The sequence below is a fragment of the Notolepis coatsorum genome, assembly GCF_963971535.1.
Source record: "Notolepis coatsorum genome assembly, chromosome: 17".
NCBI classification, from domain to species: Eukaryota; Metazoa; Chordata; class Actinopteri; order Aulopiformes; family Paralepididae; genus Notolepis; species Notolepis coatsorum.
This window is the reverse complement of record NC_140181.1, coordinates 11528094-11545335: the sequence shown is the minus strand read 5'-3', so window position 1 is coordinate 11545335 and position 17242 is coordinate 11528094. Positions and strand designations below refer to the sequence as shown.

Here is a 17242-nt window from a genome sequence, read left to right as displayed (position 1 = left end):
GATCCGGAGCACTGACGCTCTAATGTACTCAACCAAGATGGCTTCCTCGCCGCGCCACCACTGTCCGGGGTAGCGAGATGGCGTTGAGCGCTCTCGTCACGGGCGCTAGCAAGCGGGGCTGGAGCAGAGGAAGCAGTAGCGGGCTGGGAGCGCGTGCTGGGTGATGGCGCCCTCTGCTGGACGGGAAGAACTCCCGTGCTGGGCTGAAGACAGCCGGGGGCAGAGCAGACGTCGAACGCCGGCGAAGACTGGTTGTTGACGGCCGGTGCTGGGTAGATGCGCAGCAATACACTAGCCCTACCTTAACTGAAGCTACTCTTTGGGTCCCAAACAGCCCTCCTGCTAGCCGTGATATATAATGACGCAGGGTGTCTCTAAACACCGGTCCTCTTCAGGCCACGCTGGCGGGGCACCTCACTAGAGGGAATATCGTTAACATAAGCCACACTTGGCTATACCGCATTTCTTCTAGGATAACTCGTTGTATCACTAGGGTTATTCAGTGGGGAAAACATGCAACACGCTACTACGTTTACCTTTCTAGGATAACCCGTAATATACTCAAGTTCAATACGTTCACCCGTGTGGTCCACTACGGGGCTCTGTCTAGACACGACCGATCACATCCAAGTCCACTGTCGAAGAGGCTGGTTCCTCCCACTTCCGTCTCGGTTGACTTGCTTCCTTCCCCGTCTCTCTCTCGTACGCTCCGCCTGCCACCGCTGCCCCCTGCTGGCACCGCCAACTAGCCCCACAGAAGAAGCACTGGGTGGAAGAATATGATCCAGTGTTACTGTTTATAATCCATATTCCAGCCGGTAGGAGAAGGAGAACCCGCTTCATTGTTCGAGGGAATATCAATGGAAACTAGTTAATATGTCTTGGTGCACCAAAGGGAGATAAAAGGCAAGTCAGCACTAATAATGAGCCATATATTCAGGGTGCTACACCTTAATGCAGCAAAATGCGACGTTTCGTCTTGGCATCAATGATCTTTTCTGCCCGGTGCAGCCTGGTACAGCTTCTAAATTACTTTGTTTATATGCCTTGGAAAAATACCGTATATCCATTTTGCTTTGGAGTCATTAAAGAAATCATAATATTATTTTTTTAGAAATGTTTTGAGACGCAACTAGTAAGTTACCCATTGCTGTTGTGGTCAACCTCAACCGTGATCCTTTGCGCCCAATCCACGTCATGCGATGTGTGTGTGTGCTGCCTGCGTTTGTGCATCAGGTCAGAATCAGAATATCAGATACACAGAAAATATCATTAAAAAAAAACAGAGGTTGGATTTCAACCATTTAAAAAAACAACCATGTTTTAGACTGCTTACACTAAAATCCTAACTAAAAAAATAAAGGTTTTGTATTAATTTTTAGTAAATCTTTTGACGTTGCTTGCAGTTACAACTCCCCGCCAACAGGTGGGGGTGCTGCAGCACCCTCAGCACCCCTAGTTCCCGCGTCACTGTTCCTTGCCTATATTACTACATACTATACTAATACGTCTTTACTACTATGCACTCAATACTGCAGCACCCAAGTCTCAACACAGTTTGATGAACATAACTGATAGAGTTGTGCCCTTCCTGCCGACTTGTCCTACAGAACCTGTAAGTCGCTTTGGATAGAAGCGTTCGGCTAAATGACTAAAGTTAATGTAAAATGTTGCGTTGCAGGTGGGGGTCCCGTGCTGCTGGTGAGCTGGTTCGGCCCCCCGGGATGTGAGCGTGGCCTGCGGGGGGGCGGCAGGTAAACATGGCCCTACTGGCGGGCGATGGCTCCGACTACGACTACAGCGCCCTCAGCTGCGCCTCCGACACGTCCTTCGGCCCGCCCCCCCTCATCGAGCGGGAGGCCCTCAAGGGGGCGTTCTACAAGAGGGCGCAGCTCGCCCCCGACCTCGCCGCGCTCGGCGAGACGTCGCTGTCCGACGCCCGGAGGCTCCACGCCATCATCAACGTGGGCGGCCTGCGCTACCAGCTGCCCTGGACCACCCTGGAGGACTTCCCCCTCTCCCGCCTGGGCCGCCTGCACCACTGCCGCAGCTTCGACGAGATCATGCACCTCTGCGACGACTACGACGTGGCGCGCAACGAGTTCTTCTTCGACCGCAGCCCGTGCGCCTTCCGCACCATCCTGACCTTCCTGCAGGCGGGCAAGCTGCGCTCGCTGCGGGAGATGTGCGCCCTCTCCTTCCGCGAGGAGCTGCACTACTGGGGCCTGCCCGAGGAGAGCCTGGAGTGGTGCTGCCGCCGGCGCGTCCTGCAGCGCGCCGAGGAGTGCGAGGAGATGGAGCGCGCCGAGGAGGAGGACGAGATGATGGACAACCTGCTGGACGACGCGGACAGCGGCCGCGGGGACGAGGGCCGCGACGCGGAGACCAGGCTCGACCGCTGCATGGGCCGACTCAGGGACATGGTGGAGAGGCCCCACTCGGGCCTCCCGGGGAAGATCTTCGCCTGCCTGTCGGTGTTGTTCGTGACCATCACCGCCGTCAACTTGTCCATCAGCACCATGCCCGCCATGAGGGAGGAGGAGGAGGCGGTGAGTAGACTGAGCTTAACCCTTTCACTACCACACTGCAGACGTTAACGCTTTCACTACCAAACTACAGAAGGTTAACGCTTTCACTACCACACTACAGACGTTAACACTTTCACTACCACACTACAGAAGGTTAACCCTTTCACTACCACACTACAGACGGTAACGCTTTCACTACCACACTACAGACGTTAACACTTTCACTACCAAACTACAGAAGGTTAACGCGTTCACTACCACACTACAGACGTTAACACTTTCACTACCACACCACGGAAGGTTAACCCTTTCACTACCACACTACTACAGACGTTAACGCTTTCACTACCAAACTACAGAAGGTTAACCCTTTCACTACCACACTACTACAGACGTTAACGCTTTCACTACCACACTACAGAAGGTTAACCCTTTCACTACCACACTACTACAGACGTTAACGCTTTCACTACCAAACTACAGAAGGTTAACGCTTTCACTACCACACTACAGACGTTAACACTTTCACTACCACACTACAGAAGGTTAACCCTTTCACTACCACACTACAGACGGTAACGCTTTCACTACCAAACTACAGAAGGTTAACCCTTTCACTACCACACTACAGATGTTAACACTTTCACTACCAAACTACAGAAGGTTAACCCTTTCACTACCACACTACAGACGTTAACGCTTTCACTACCACACCACGGAAGGTTAACCCTTTCACTACCACACTACAGAAGGTTAACCTTTCACTACCACACTACAGAAGGTTAACCCTTTCACTACCACACTACAGGCGTTAACGCTTTCACTACCAAACTACAGAAGGTTAACCCTTTCACTACCACACTACAGAAGGTTAACCCTTTCACTACCACACTACAGACGTTAACGCTTTCACTACCACACCACGGAAGGTTAACCCTTTCACTACCACACTACAGAAGGTTAACCTTTCACTACCACACTACAGAAGGTTAACCCTTTCACTACCACACTACAGACGTTAACGCTTTCACTACCAAACTACAGAAGGTTAACCCTTTCACTACCACACTACAGAAGGTTAACCTTTCACTACCACACTACAGAAGGTGAACCCTTTCACTACCACACTGCAGACGTTAACCCTTTCACTACCACACTACAGACGTTAACGCTTTCACTACGGAAGGTTAACCCTTTCACTACCACACTACAGACGTTAACGCTTTCACTACCACACCACAGAAGGTTAACCCTTTCACTAGCACACTACAGAAGGTTAACCCTTTCACTACCACACTACAGAAGGTTAACCCTTTCTCTACTAGTGTTGTTTGTGAAGCATTGCACCCCATTGATACCAGGAAATAAACTAGATCCCCTTTTTCTCAGGCTAGCTACTCCATTAGGGGGCGACAGTGGCTCGGGAGGTAGAGCAGTCTTCTGGTAATCAGAAGGTTCCCGGTTCGATTCCCGCTTCTCCTGGGCAGCCTGTCAAAGTGTCCTTGCGAAAGACACTTAACCCCTAACTGCTCCTGATGAGCAGGTTGGCACCTCGCATGGTCGCCTCTGCCGTCGGTGTGTGAATGTGTGAGTGAGTGGGTAAAAGGTGAGGAACGGGACTTCCGGTTTGCGACGTTCTGGTGAGCAGCCACATGAAAGAGCTCCCGGTCAATGAATATCAAAAAAAGGAAGTAAAACAATTCAAAACGAAATAAAAAGTGAAGATTCGAGGACAAAAGAAAGAAGGAAGAATGAACACGAGGACAAATGAAAGAAAAGCAACCCCAGATGAAGTAAATACACAGATGGAAAAGACTCAACACGAGGCAATGATGCAACAGGTAGAACAAGCTAGCGGGACGCTAAATGTCAGTGCAGAGAAGCTACAGGCTAACATACAAACTAACTTACAGGCTAACATAGAGGCTAACCAGGCCACCACGCAGATTGGATTAGGAGCAATGCGGAGCATACAATGTAACGCTGACAAATCCAACGGAGGTGGCAATGAAGCATCGGAGCTATGTAGAAATAAAGAAAATTCAGAAAAAGAAAGGAACCAGGCCCCAACAACGTGCAGGAGACAGCGAGGGACACAGCGCCGAGAGGATGGAAGGGGAGCATGTCTATGTTCCCCGGGTTCTATGTTCCCCGCTTTGATTGATTGATTGATTGATTGAAAATTTTAGACCACCAGCCCTGATTCCAAACTCTAACCTTAACCAGTTCGAAAGAGGGCCTAAGCTTAACCAGTTCGAAACAAGGCGGACATTAATAATTAATAAAATAATAAAAATTTATAAAATGTTCAATCTATTAATCAATCAAGCGGGGAACATAGGACCCGGGGAACATAGGGATGAACTCGATGGAAGGTGCCGGGAGGGGAAGGAGAGAGGCCTACGCTGACGAAGAGGATGGAGAGGGCGCACAGGTGGACCAGAACCGAGGGACGAGGACAAGGAGAGGAGGACGGGAGGAGGAAAAGAGGGGACCTGAACCGATTCAAAGGAATAATACACGATGGACTGGTATGAAGGAACTACAGGATTACACATGACACACAATCCAAATGAACATGAGCATAAGAAAGACAAATTCAGAACATTGACCGGGAGCTCTGAGGCTTTCCACAGAACGAATGTTGGACTTATATAGTGCGCACTTCGCCACTAGGGTGAGCCCTCTCACTAGGAGAGCCATTACTCCTCACCCTTCCAACGGGGAACAGAGGGATACGATTGAGATCCTCTAACACCATGGGAGCACCAATGTTGTCTTTTTTCTTTGAGTTGTGTTAGAGTCTGAGGTATGTTAGAATAGCAGTTGCTTTAAATGTGCACATGGACATTTGTGAAGGACAGGAATTCAAAAGATGTTGGACGATGATAGAGGCTTGGAGAATCTCCATTGAGGATATCTCCGTCACTAGGGGGGGGGGGGGCTTCTCCCATAGGAAAGCTGATTCCCCTCCAACCCGCCAACGGAGGCAAAGAGTGCTAGCCATATAGCTTATTTTATTTTCATCTATTGTGTTTTCAGTTATATTTTTTAAGTCATGTTAGCATAAATGTATATAGTGATATCGGTGACATGGGAGGTACAGAGGTGGGATGGACCTGGGATGTGGGGGAGCCCTATTTCTAGGGGTGGATGGCGGGAGGGGGGGTCCCTCTTATGGGGGTCTGGGCGGCTGAACGCAGCCGTATTATAGAAATTCAAGGGGCCCGGGGCGGCTACGTGGCGTAGTGGGCAAGGCGCTCGCCACAAATGCAGAGACGCTGGGATCGCCTGTTCGATCCCAGCGCTCCACATTGCTTTCAGTTTAGCTGGTCGTCCGTACTAATACACATTGGCCGTATTAGGGGGTGGGAAACTGATGGGTGGGGATCGGGCGTTGTGGACAGCGACTCCTACAGGTCGGTTGGTGCGCCTGCGCAGTAGAATCAGGAAGTGTCGGGGGCAGCGTGAGCCTCCCACGCGTTACTCCTCGCCACTGAGAGATCGAGCTGCGCGCGTGTAGCTTATTGCCAGCGGAAGAGTGCAAGAATGCTTCCGCATTCGTCACCGCACGCCAGTACGGTAATGCGCCTTTCCTTTCGCCCCGCTCAGACAAATGCATGTAGTACATTGCAACACAACGCAGCATTTCCGCGTACATTGCAACGAATCACTTGGAGTTTGAAAGTGATATCAGAAGAAACTACTCAACCTCGGCTGTCTTTAACTATGAGTGAACACAACGCATTGTAACGTTAACGCAGCTGTCAACTGTACTTTACTATGGAATACATGTATATTATCGCGACGCGTCGTCACAGACTAAACAGTGTTCTGGATTTTCCTACAATGGATTATTGATTGTAAATTGAACCCTTGCACTGAAGAACCATTATGAATCTGTGTTAGAAAATGTTTTGGATCTAAATCACTTGGAGTTTGAAAGTGATATCAGAAGAAACTACTCAACCTCGGCTGTCTTTAACTATGAATGAACACAACACTCTAACTCACCATGTTTAGATAATGAAGTACTCAACCTCTACTGTATGTAACTATGAGTGAACACAACACTCTAACTTACCATGTTTAGATAATGAAGTACTCAACCTCTACTGTATTTAACTATGAGTGAACACAACACTCTAACTTACCATGTTTAGATAATAAAGTACTTGAAGTAGATTCCCAAGCTCAATAACGGTTCTGCTCTGTATCAGAACCGGGTGGTTAGTACTCTGCGTTGTTTCAATAACTCTAAAGCTCTGGGAATCACTTATTATCTTCTCAGCGGTGCAGGCAGAAGGAATTCAGGAGGAAAAGGTTGTTAACAACAGCTGTTTAATCAAAGTTAAAAGTTGTATACAAATTACAATTACAAGAATGCTATAATTGTGATCAAAGACACTATGCCGTCTTGAAAACAACCAGACTAATATTACAGTAAAGAGAATGATAGTTGATGATGGCTTTGTTCCCTTGGCTAGGGATCAAAGTATAGTTCTGTTTTTCCCTCCAAAAGCGATGTCCTTTGTTCTCCTGCCGACCTGCCTGCCTTGAGTGTGGATGGGTGGTAAGAGGTGTTGTCCTGTGAGTTGGGTTTCCAGAGTGTCCCTCCCCCTCACAACATCCCATCTTATCTCAAGGCGCAGGGTCTCGTTGTGATGACATCATAAGCTGTGGTTTGTCCAATCACCGCCTCTCTATGTTTGAATGCAAACGGAGGCGGTCCTTACCCAGTCAAATATACTTTAATTTGTTTCATTCAATCTAACAATCTACTTTAATACATTGCATTTATTCATTTCCTAATATCTTTTCCTAATATCTATATTTGAATTACCATTGATCACATAAACACAGAGATATTATACTTGAATACATTTCTTTTCATAGTGACTTATTTTCACTTTAAGTGAAAACTAACTACCTCAGAATTCTTACCCCAATGTAAATAAGCCTATTCTATTTATATTTTAACTTACATCATCTGATTTTACACAGTTTAATATGGCTTCAGAATTATTATCCCAATGTGTTTATGAGGTGTGTGTGTGTCATGCATGTGTCCTCTGTGTGTGTGTGTGTGTGTGTGTGTGTGTGTGTGTGTGTGTGTGTGTGTGTGTGTGTGTGTTATCAGACTTTTGATGGTCCCATGCAGCCATCAGATACCAACTGCATGTGACTTAATCATTGTTGCGTTAGCTGTTTACCCACCCCCGCTTGTAAACAGTTCCTCTATTGTCTTGGTTTGAAACTTGTCTACAGCAGCTGTCCTCACAGGACCGGTTCCACAGATCACACAGGATACATGACTCTGTATCTTTAGTCTGCAGCTGTTGCCCACACTTTGTATGCAAATTCACCTTTGTTTGTGAGCTCAAGATCCCTGTCCACACACACCCTTTATGAATTGTTCCACTTTGACTGTTTCTATAAGACTTTTACACATTAGTTTGATTTGACCTCCCATTAGGATGATCTATGTTAGAATCTACCACATTTCCACACTCGGATAGTTTATCTATCCTTAATATGTCAAACATAGATCTTAATTTCTACACACTACTTTCCGGATAAGAATTTAAGACATTTTAAATCATATTTGGATAAAATACATATGGGTTGCCACACTCAGATCCTAAAATTCAACCTAACATTCATTTTCTATATCTCTTTCTTATGTATAATTATAAATTCAATATAACACCGTTATTAGCAGTTTCAGTTTTTTTAATCCCGTGTACAGTCTTTAACAACCTGTTTTCGTACCAAGATCAATTTCCATTGGTTTCAACTGTGAGTTGTCAAATTCTGACTTGGAGCAGTGAGGAGGGGGGTCAATGTTTTCTAGATTGACCCGGCCTCCTCTTTATCGCTCAGAGCTGGTGCAGTTCACGACTGCTGAATGGTGCCACCCATTCTGGGAGGTGGAATTAGAAAGCAAATTGCCTTTCTATCCCACCCCGTCTTCTGTCGAGAACATCTTGACTCGTGTTGACCTCTATTAGGGGGTAGAACCCCCTGCTGTATTTTTCTATTGCTGTCACAGCGGTGGGGAGGTCGTCGCTGGCTGCTCAACCCTCGTTGACCCTTGGATTAGTGGAAGAGGTTCGCTTCTCTCCCCCTCCGCCTGGTCGTTGATAGGGGCGATAGCAGCTCCCCCCTTTCCGCTTGTAGACCCCCCTGGTCAATGGTTAAGGCCTGCAGCCCGTCTGTTGACAGCCGGAGTTGTTGCTGAGGCCTAGCCGCCTGTCTCCTCGTTGGTTGCCTGTCGTTTCCCTCTGAAGCCTCAAGACCCGGTCACTGCGTTGGCCGGAACTCTCCCGGCCTGAGAGGTAGACTTCACCTGGTTCTTCTCTAGGTGCCCTGCAGCGTTGGGATTCCCCATGGACTCTGGGTAGACACTAGCCAGTGTCTGGTTCCCCAGTCTCCCATTTGTATCCTGTAGTGAATATAGATTTCGCTTCAGGACAGTGCAGGTCACTTCTACCACAACAATTGATTGAGAATCCATACTTTTCCTCCCTCAGACTCTCTTTACTGGTCTGAGCTTTGACAACTTTCTTTTCCAAATCATTTATCTATATATTTCATGGCTTCTAGATCATTAATTTTCAAAATTCTGAAAAATTCACATGGCTCTCATTATATTATGCTGTCAAAACAGTATACTCCACCACCCTTTGATGTGGAATAAAATTCTAAACATCATACCTCCGTCCTCGGACAGCCGCACCCCGGCTCGGACAGTCAGCACTGACATCTCCACTCTCCCAGTAATCCTGTGTGTATGGCAACAAATCACAGTCCGCCTTAAACACACATCTTCCACACTCTCCGCCAGCCTTCATCAAGCCCACGGAGTCCCCCACAAGCCAATCATCAATTGCACATGTTCACACCCTACACAAAGACTAATTTGGCCAATAGCGACCAAACCTATTGAGCTTTATTAATGTACAGAGAATCATGCTTCCCAACACTTTCACCAATCATGACACACCCCCAGCCCCTAAAACCGGGTATTCAATGGGCGGAGAACAAAAATCCATGAACCAGCTCATGTCCATTCACTTTGTTCCCAGTCCATTTTACAGACATATACTACCCAGTCCTGATGTGTCGAGATCACTCCCAGCTTGCCAGGTACCCTAAGAAAAAAATATATAGAAAGAAAAGAAACAGAAAACAAAACATACAAAGAAAAACCATGCCAAACCAATAAATGAAAAAATAAACCAAACTTGTGAGCTTTTTCTTTTTTCTTTTCAACTAATTTTTAACCTATCATCTAGAGGCTTATGCACCCCTGTATTAACTAAGAAACAAAAAAGGGAAATCAAATGAATAAGCAAAATGAACGCTCCCGGCCTAAGTCAGGAATTGCTCGTAACACACTAGAAAAGAGAAGTAAAAATAAAAGTAACCACCTATTTCTATTACCCATAACTGTTAATACCCATCTATCAATACTATAAACCACTATGGGTCTTTTTAATCTCCTAATCATCGCACTCCACCCTTTGACCAATCTGAATATTGACCAAGCATGGATAATTTACTGACCACTAGCTTCCGCAGTGTCAATATTAACTGTTTAACATAATTAGATTTTCTTGTTAGTCTGATTAGTTCATGCATTTGTCAGTCACTCATACATCCGTTTTTAGTAACTTCCATTCATAATCTAATCACCTAGCCCCTCTATTTATTTTTTATTCTATTTTTATTCTAATCTAATTAGGAGCATTTTCTATTATTCAATATATCCCACCTTTACCCTAGTTAGTTGCATACATTCTTATTCTGCCGGTGGCCTCTGCAGACATGACCTTTGAAAATGACCTTTCACTCCACAGATCCAACAACACTGGCGGTCTCCCCCGGGTTGTGGGACCCGGTGGGTCAGTCGCCTGTGACCGGATGACACTGGGGTCATCGGGCCCAGAGCATGTCCTGGCTGTATGCCATCATCGCCATGGTTCCCTGGAGCCTGTTCTGAGGAGAAAGCCACGTACCTATTTGGTTCAGCCACAGTCCCTTGAGCACATTCCCGAGAAAGGTGTCCGAGAGCCCCGCACCTCCAACACTCCATCCGCCGCACCGCGTATCCATTCGGATTCCTGCCTCTGCCTCCACCTCTTCCTCGTGGTTGCCACCCGATTGCCCCTCTCGACCTTTGTTGTTGTTCTGGCGCAGGACCCCCTTGTGTTCCCGCTTGAGCCCGTCTCTGGCCATCTGGTTCTCCATTGGAACCTGTCTCCCCTCCGGGCTGTGTGGACTGGATTAGGCCTTGGAGGTATTCCACTACCTGTCTAGCCTCGGTTAGCTGTTGTCCTAGAGGGAGGCACGTCTTCCCCTCTTCCTCCACCCTGGCCCTTGTTGACTGGCTCCTAGTCATCGGGCCACATCTCTCAGTTTGGTACTGATGGTGGGGGTGTAGAAAACCTGGGCACGAGACACAAGTGGGCTGTAGAAACTGTTCATGTATCGCTCTCCTCAGCCGCTTTCGTTGTCCCTTGGTTAACTGGCAGTCTCCCGCAACGGACACTTCAGCGTGGATCGGCTCGGGTAATACAGTTGTCTCTGGGTCGCTTGCTGCAACGACTCCCTGTGGCGGGGTTAAAGACATTATTTCCAGTCCCTCCGTCACACTGGACACTAGAGGGGAGTCGATCACATTCCAGTCAATTAGGTTAACGTCACTGTTCAATTCGGTCAATGTAATGTCTGCAGAGGTTATCGGCATTACCCCACTACCGGCATTATTTCTTTTTATCACCTTTCGTAATATCTTTTTCTGTTTTTTGATTTGGTTCCGTAATGGCCTGAATATCTTTGGCCATTTTTTCGTCACTTTTATTGTGACATCTCCAGTCATTGAAATAGACAGATTGTCTACCCTTTCTATGGTTAGTGCATCTAACCCACCAGTTGCTCCTATCTGTGTATTTTTCATTCTCACACCTTCAAACACTCGTAATATCACCGTTTGGAAAGCAAGTTTCTCTGTATTCAAACTATCTTTATCAAACTTGAGTTAATTTCACTCACACTTATATATTGGTGCAAACAGGAATTGATACTTTGCTGTGTGATACTATACCCCCCGACTTTCAACAGTCTCTTTGATTTCCCTGTTGGGGTTCGGAATTGTCAGCGCTGGCCGTCCGTCCCGGAGCAGCTGTGAAGAGAGAAGAAAAAAATACACTTAATTATCAGTGACATTTCCCGTTCACAATCCATCATTTATCTTTAAGCATGGAATGTCGGGCATCTCCTATACTAAAATCACTTGAGAGCATTTGTGCAATTTTCGTTTTTGATTTATCAATGACACAGCCTTAATCTTTTTTCAGTTGTCTCCATTGGAAAACCAGAACTCTCAATCCCGTTGTCATGATCCTCCTTAACACAACTCCAGGGAACTTATTTTGCATCAGCCTTCTCCTTCTGTTGGTCAATCAGAAATTTGTTATTTACAGCCTATCATTTCTAAACATCTGTATTGGACATGGTAATTTAGGTGAATAATCTCACTTTTACTCTAATTGTTCTTTGCAAATGACTATGTGTATAATTACACTTTATCTTCGCTTCTATGTGTAACTATATTTATTTCTGTCCGTGAAAGCCTAGTATGTATTCCGCTCATATTACATTATACATATCAGTAACATACATATTTCGCACACAATTACTATATTACCCCCGTAACACCTAACCCCTTAGGTGTTAAAACGCGCTCCTCACGAGAACAGAAATCAATTTTCAGTGCCTTATGTCACTGAAGTCCCCGTGCATTCAGAACAGTGTCACACAACCCGTTCATAAACACAGGTGCCGACACCATCCCCACATTGAAATCCCTGCCGACCAATGACATCTCACTGGTCAACTCGTCCTGTGGCCCACGGCGTCACCCCCAGTTTGCAACCTGGAACGCGAAACCCCGGGCCTCCTACACAAGGATATCCAAAATTCATTCCACTCACAACCACTGCCACACACATACAGCACCTCTGACACCACTCAACCACCGTAACCACAGTCACCCAAATACCCACACACAATATAACCCAATGCGCGTAGTGTGGCAGCGAGCCTTTGACGAGTGCACGCATAGCGCATCCCCGTTAATGCGCGGTGGCAGACAGCGAGCCCACCCCCGCCACGACGTCTAGCAGTCCCCGTACCCCCGCTAAAATGAAAAATGTGCGCAGTGTGGCAGCGAGCATCGACGAGTCGCACACATAGCGCATCCCCGTCAAGGCGTGGAGGCAGACAGTGAGCTACGACGATCTGTCTACCCACACCCCCATCACAGGCGCAGCCGAGCAGAGTAAATATGCTCCGACTTACGGCCCACCAACATGAACGCCACACAAAAAATACTGACACGGAGCCCACCGCGTTGCACCGTGTCAGCAGCGCTACATTTCTCCATTAAGTCAAGAGACCGGAAGGTGGCCGGAGACCTGGAGAGAGCCAGAGAGTACGGCCCCATCGCCCGTCGAGTACGACATCATTGCCCTAACGCCAGCCAATACCACTACCAGCACTAGAAATTCCCTAAAAATAACAATAAAACTGAATATGGAACAACAACATACACTAAATAAGTCCCAAACTCAACCAAGAGGGAGAGGCGAGAGGGAGAGGGGGGAGGAGAGAGAGAGAGAGGGGGGGTGAGAGCGAGAGAGGGGGGGTGAGAGAAGGAAAGAAAGAGAGGGGGGGGTGAAAGAGAAAAAAAGAGGGAGGGGGCGAGAGAGGGAAAGAGAGAGAGGGAGAGGGGGGGGGGGTGAGAGAAGGAAAGAGAGAGAGAGAGGGGGGGGAGGGGTGAGAGAAAGAAAGAAAGAGAGGGGGGGGGCGAAAGAGAAAGAGAGAGGGAGGGGGTGAGAGAGAGAGAGAGGGGGGGGGGTGAGAGAAGGAAAGAGAGAGAGGGAGAGGGGGGGGTGAGAGAAGGAAAGAGAGAGAAGAAAAGAGAGAAAGAAAGAGAGAGGGAGAGGGGGGGGGGTGAGAGAAGGAAAGAGAGAAAAGGAAAGAGAGAAAGAAAGAGAGAGAGAGAGGGGGGAGGGGGGGCCAAGGCCCCTACAGTAAACAGCAATAAACAATAAACCTAGCACTACACCGCGTTTGAAACCCATAAAGAAAACAACACATTTATATACAGGCCCAAACTAGGAGAGAAAGAGAGAGCGTTTCGGGGGGGCCGAGGGGGGAAAAAAATATGGAAGAGAGGCGGTGTGGGAACGAGAGCCCTCGTTCATACCACACCACATCACAACATAGTCTGTGCCCATACCCATGAGGGGAGTGAGGGGGAGGGAGTGAGCGAGAGGGAGAGAGCGAGAGGGGGGGGGGGATAAGAGAGAGAGAGAGGGGGGAGGTGAGAGGGAGAGGGAGAGAGGGGGGAGGCGAGAGGGAGAGGGAGAGAGGGGGGAGGCGAGAGGGAGAGGGGGGGAGGTGAGAGGGAGAGGGAGAGAGGGGGGAGGCGAGAGGGAGAGGGAGAGAGGGGGGAGGCGAGAGGGAGAGGGGGGAGGAGAGAGAGAGAGAGGGGGGGTGAGAGCGAGAGAGGGGGGGTGAGAGAAGGAAAGAAAGAGAGGGGGGGGTGAAAGAGAAAAAAAGAGGGAGGGGGCGAGAGAGGGAAAGAGAGAGAGGGAGAGGGGGGGGGGGTGAGAGAAGGAAAGAGAGAGAGAGAGGGGGGGGAGGGGTGAGAGAAAGAAAGAAAGAGAGGGGGGGGGCGAAAGAGAAAGAGAGAGGGAGGGGGTGAGAGAGAGAGAGAGGGGGGGGGGTGAGAGAAGGAAAGAGAGAGAGGGAGAGGGGGGGGTGAGAGAAGGAAAGAGAGAGAAGAAAAGAGAGAAAGAAAGAGAGAGGGAGAGGGGGGGGGGTGAGAGAAGGAAAGAGAGAGAAGGAAAGAGAGAAAGAAAGAGAGAGAGAGAGGGGGGAGGGGGGGCCAAGGCCCCACAATCCACCACCAGATTAAAGCACAACAATCTAATCTCACTTTACCAGTACACTAACCCCCTAATGAAAACGTTCTGTGAGCAGAACCCAAAAATACTCATCCTGTCCTCTTCCGCCCCCTACCGTTTTCCTAAATAAACTCCACCTTCCCCTTAACAACGGACGCTTGGTGCCCCACCCAAGATGGACGCCGGCGCCCCCACTAAGATGGACGTCCCATCGCGAGACATCCCGAGAGCCCCGTCATGCCATGACGTCAGCACAGTTAGCTTAGCATATTAGCTTCGTTAGCTCCGTCGCAGGCCGCCAGACCGCGCACCCTTATGACGTCACAACCGGCGACCGCTTTAGCCGTTAGCGCGGCTAGGTAGCATTAGCTTAGCTTCTTCCATGATCCCATAAAAAACGTTCCCCAACGACCCATCGACCCGTTTCACCGCGCGGGCCGTCTCCTCGCAATGTTAATATAACACCACATTCCCCACAACCGAACCCTAATCCCCTCAAAACGCCAGTGTAGTGATCTAAACAGAAATATAAAAACATAACAGCTATAGGCCGCCGCAAAACACTAGCTCGACCCCGCCGACGTCACCACCGGTGAGCTCAGAACGACTTCCGGGTCCCCGCAACATACTATCCCGTTCACCTAAAACATTATACAACTATTTTATAGAAGTCCAATGTGAACATTTTTAAGTGCCTAACACATCCCCGTAATCCCAAGACACTATCGATCGACCTTATACATTTGAACCTACGCCTATTTGTCCGCCGCATCCTCCGGTCGGCTCCTGGCTAATACAGTAGCTAACTGCTGCTGCGTTCCACCGGCCCCGAAAAACCGGCGTTATCATTACATTTCCCCACGGCCAACCGGTGACTTAAATTACATAATAATACAACAATAATCTCATACGTACCACCAATCATACATAACCATAGCCATTATCATACCTAACCATAGCCATTCTCCAACCATCCAATCATACACGCTTCCTAACCACATATAAAAATACAAACCTCCATTCACGCACATATTATCGTCTCCCGAACGTTGCACGGCAGCGCGACTAGTAAACACGAGACCAAACGTAATCGCACACACTTTTATACTGAATGTTTAAGCTTACCATAGCTTCATAATCGAATTTCCACTAAGTACTTTATCAGTCATCTCGACCGAATTGTTTTTAAGTACTTATTCATCATTACAGCGAACGCAGTTAACTAACCCGCCGGTTTTGCTCAAGATTAAAACGGGATCTCCGGACCCAATTCGATATTATGCCTAAGGACGAACATTATATCTTCATTTAATTCGGCCGATTGGTTCCTGCAGATACGTCCTGTCTATCACGCGATCAGTCAGCAAACCATTCATTATTGAGCCTTCATGAACACGCCGGCCCCTACCTTCTATTAATTACTATGTGTTAATCCTGTAATCGCACAGACCAAGTTCCCCGATCATGCAGGGGCCAAACTCATCTTTACCATACCTGATTTGCATGTTCTAAATAGCAACAGAGCCCTTCTTATACTCAGCTCTCTCCCCATTCAGAACAATAAAATCTTAATCAACCATTACCCGCGCCCTCTTCCTGAGAATAATTTTTAGGGAATCTATATACTCAGAACGCGCCCCTGTCGCACACACCAGATCGCCGCGCTTCCTAGCCAGAAAAGCCTTTTATCTGCCGTCATGCGACGCTAATCCCATTACACCATGATCAGATAGTCTGTGCACCCAATACGTCATCATATTACAACAATATGAGGTCTTGTAATCACTTCACATAATTCTACATGAAGCAATAGCTTATCCCAACCCCTTGTAGTTCGAACAGAACAGCCCATTCTCCTCCAACACTCACCCCTCTCTCAGGAACGAAGCTCCCGCAGCGTGTCCTCCGTCGTCCGCTGATGAGGTCGACGAGTGAAGGAAAAAAATAAAATGTCTCGTCCTGGGCCGCCGCTTGTTCATGGGTCGCGACACCAAAATGAAGTAGATTCCCAAGCTCAATAACGGTTCTGCTCTGTATCAGAACCGGGTGGTTAGTACTCTGCGTTGTTTCAATAACTCTAAAGCTCTGGGAATCACTTATTATCTTCTCAGCGGTGCAGGCAGAAGGAATTCAGGAGGAAAAGGTTGTTAACAACAGCTGTTTAATCAAAGTTAAAAGTTGTATACAAATTACAATAAAGAATGCTATAATTGTGATCAAAGACACTATGCCGTCTTGAAAACAACCAGACTAATATTACAGTAAAGAGAATGATAGTTGATGATGGCTTTGTTCCCTTGGCTAGGGATCAAAGTATAGTTCTGTTTTTCCCTCCAAAAGCGATGTCCTTTGTTCTCCTGCCGACCTGCCTGCCTTGAGTGTGGATGGGTGGTAAGAGGTGTTGTCCTGTGAGTTGGGTTTCCAGAGTGTCCCTCCCCCTCACAACATCCCATCTTATCTCAAGGCGCAGGGTCTCGTTGTGATGACATCATAAGCTGTGGTTTGTCCAATCACCGCCTCTCTATGTTTGAATGCAAACGGAGGCGGTCCTTACCCAGTCAAATATACTTTCATTTGTTTCATTCAATCTAACAATCTACTTTAATACATTGCATTTATTCATTTCCTAATATCTTTTCCTAATATCTATATTTGAATTACCATTGATCACATAAACACAGAGATATTATACTTGAATACATTTCTTTTCATAGTGACTTATTTTCACTTTAAGTG

At 47.5% G+C, this 17242-nt stretch overlaps 1 protein-coding gene across 1 annotated transcript in view; it reads left to right on the top strand.

Annotated features, from left to right (window-relative positions):
• Positions 1–1760: 1760 nt before the first annotated feature.
• Positions 1761–17242, top strand: part of LOC311243466 (voltage-gated potassium channel regulatory subunit KCNG1-like) — a gene marked incomplete at both ends in the record, with an annotated part of 31306 nt that continues 15824 nt past the window's right edge. The window contains one exon of the mRNA XM_084332699.1: positions 1761–2549. Coding sequence (XP_084188825.1) covers positions 1761–2549 — 789 coding nt within the window. The remainder of the gene's footprint in view (positions 2550–17242) is intronic.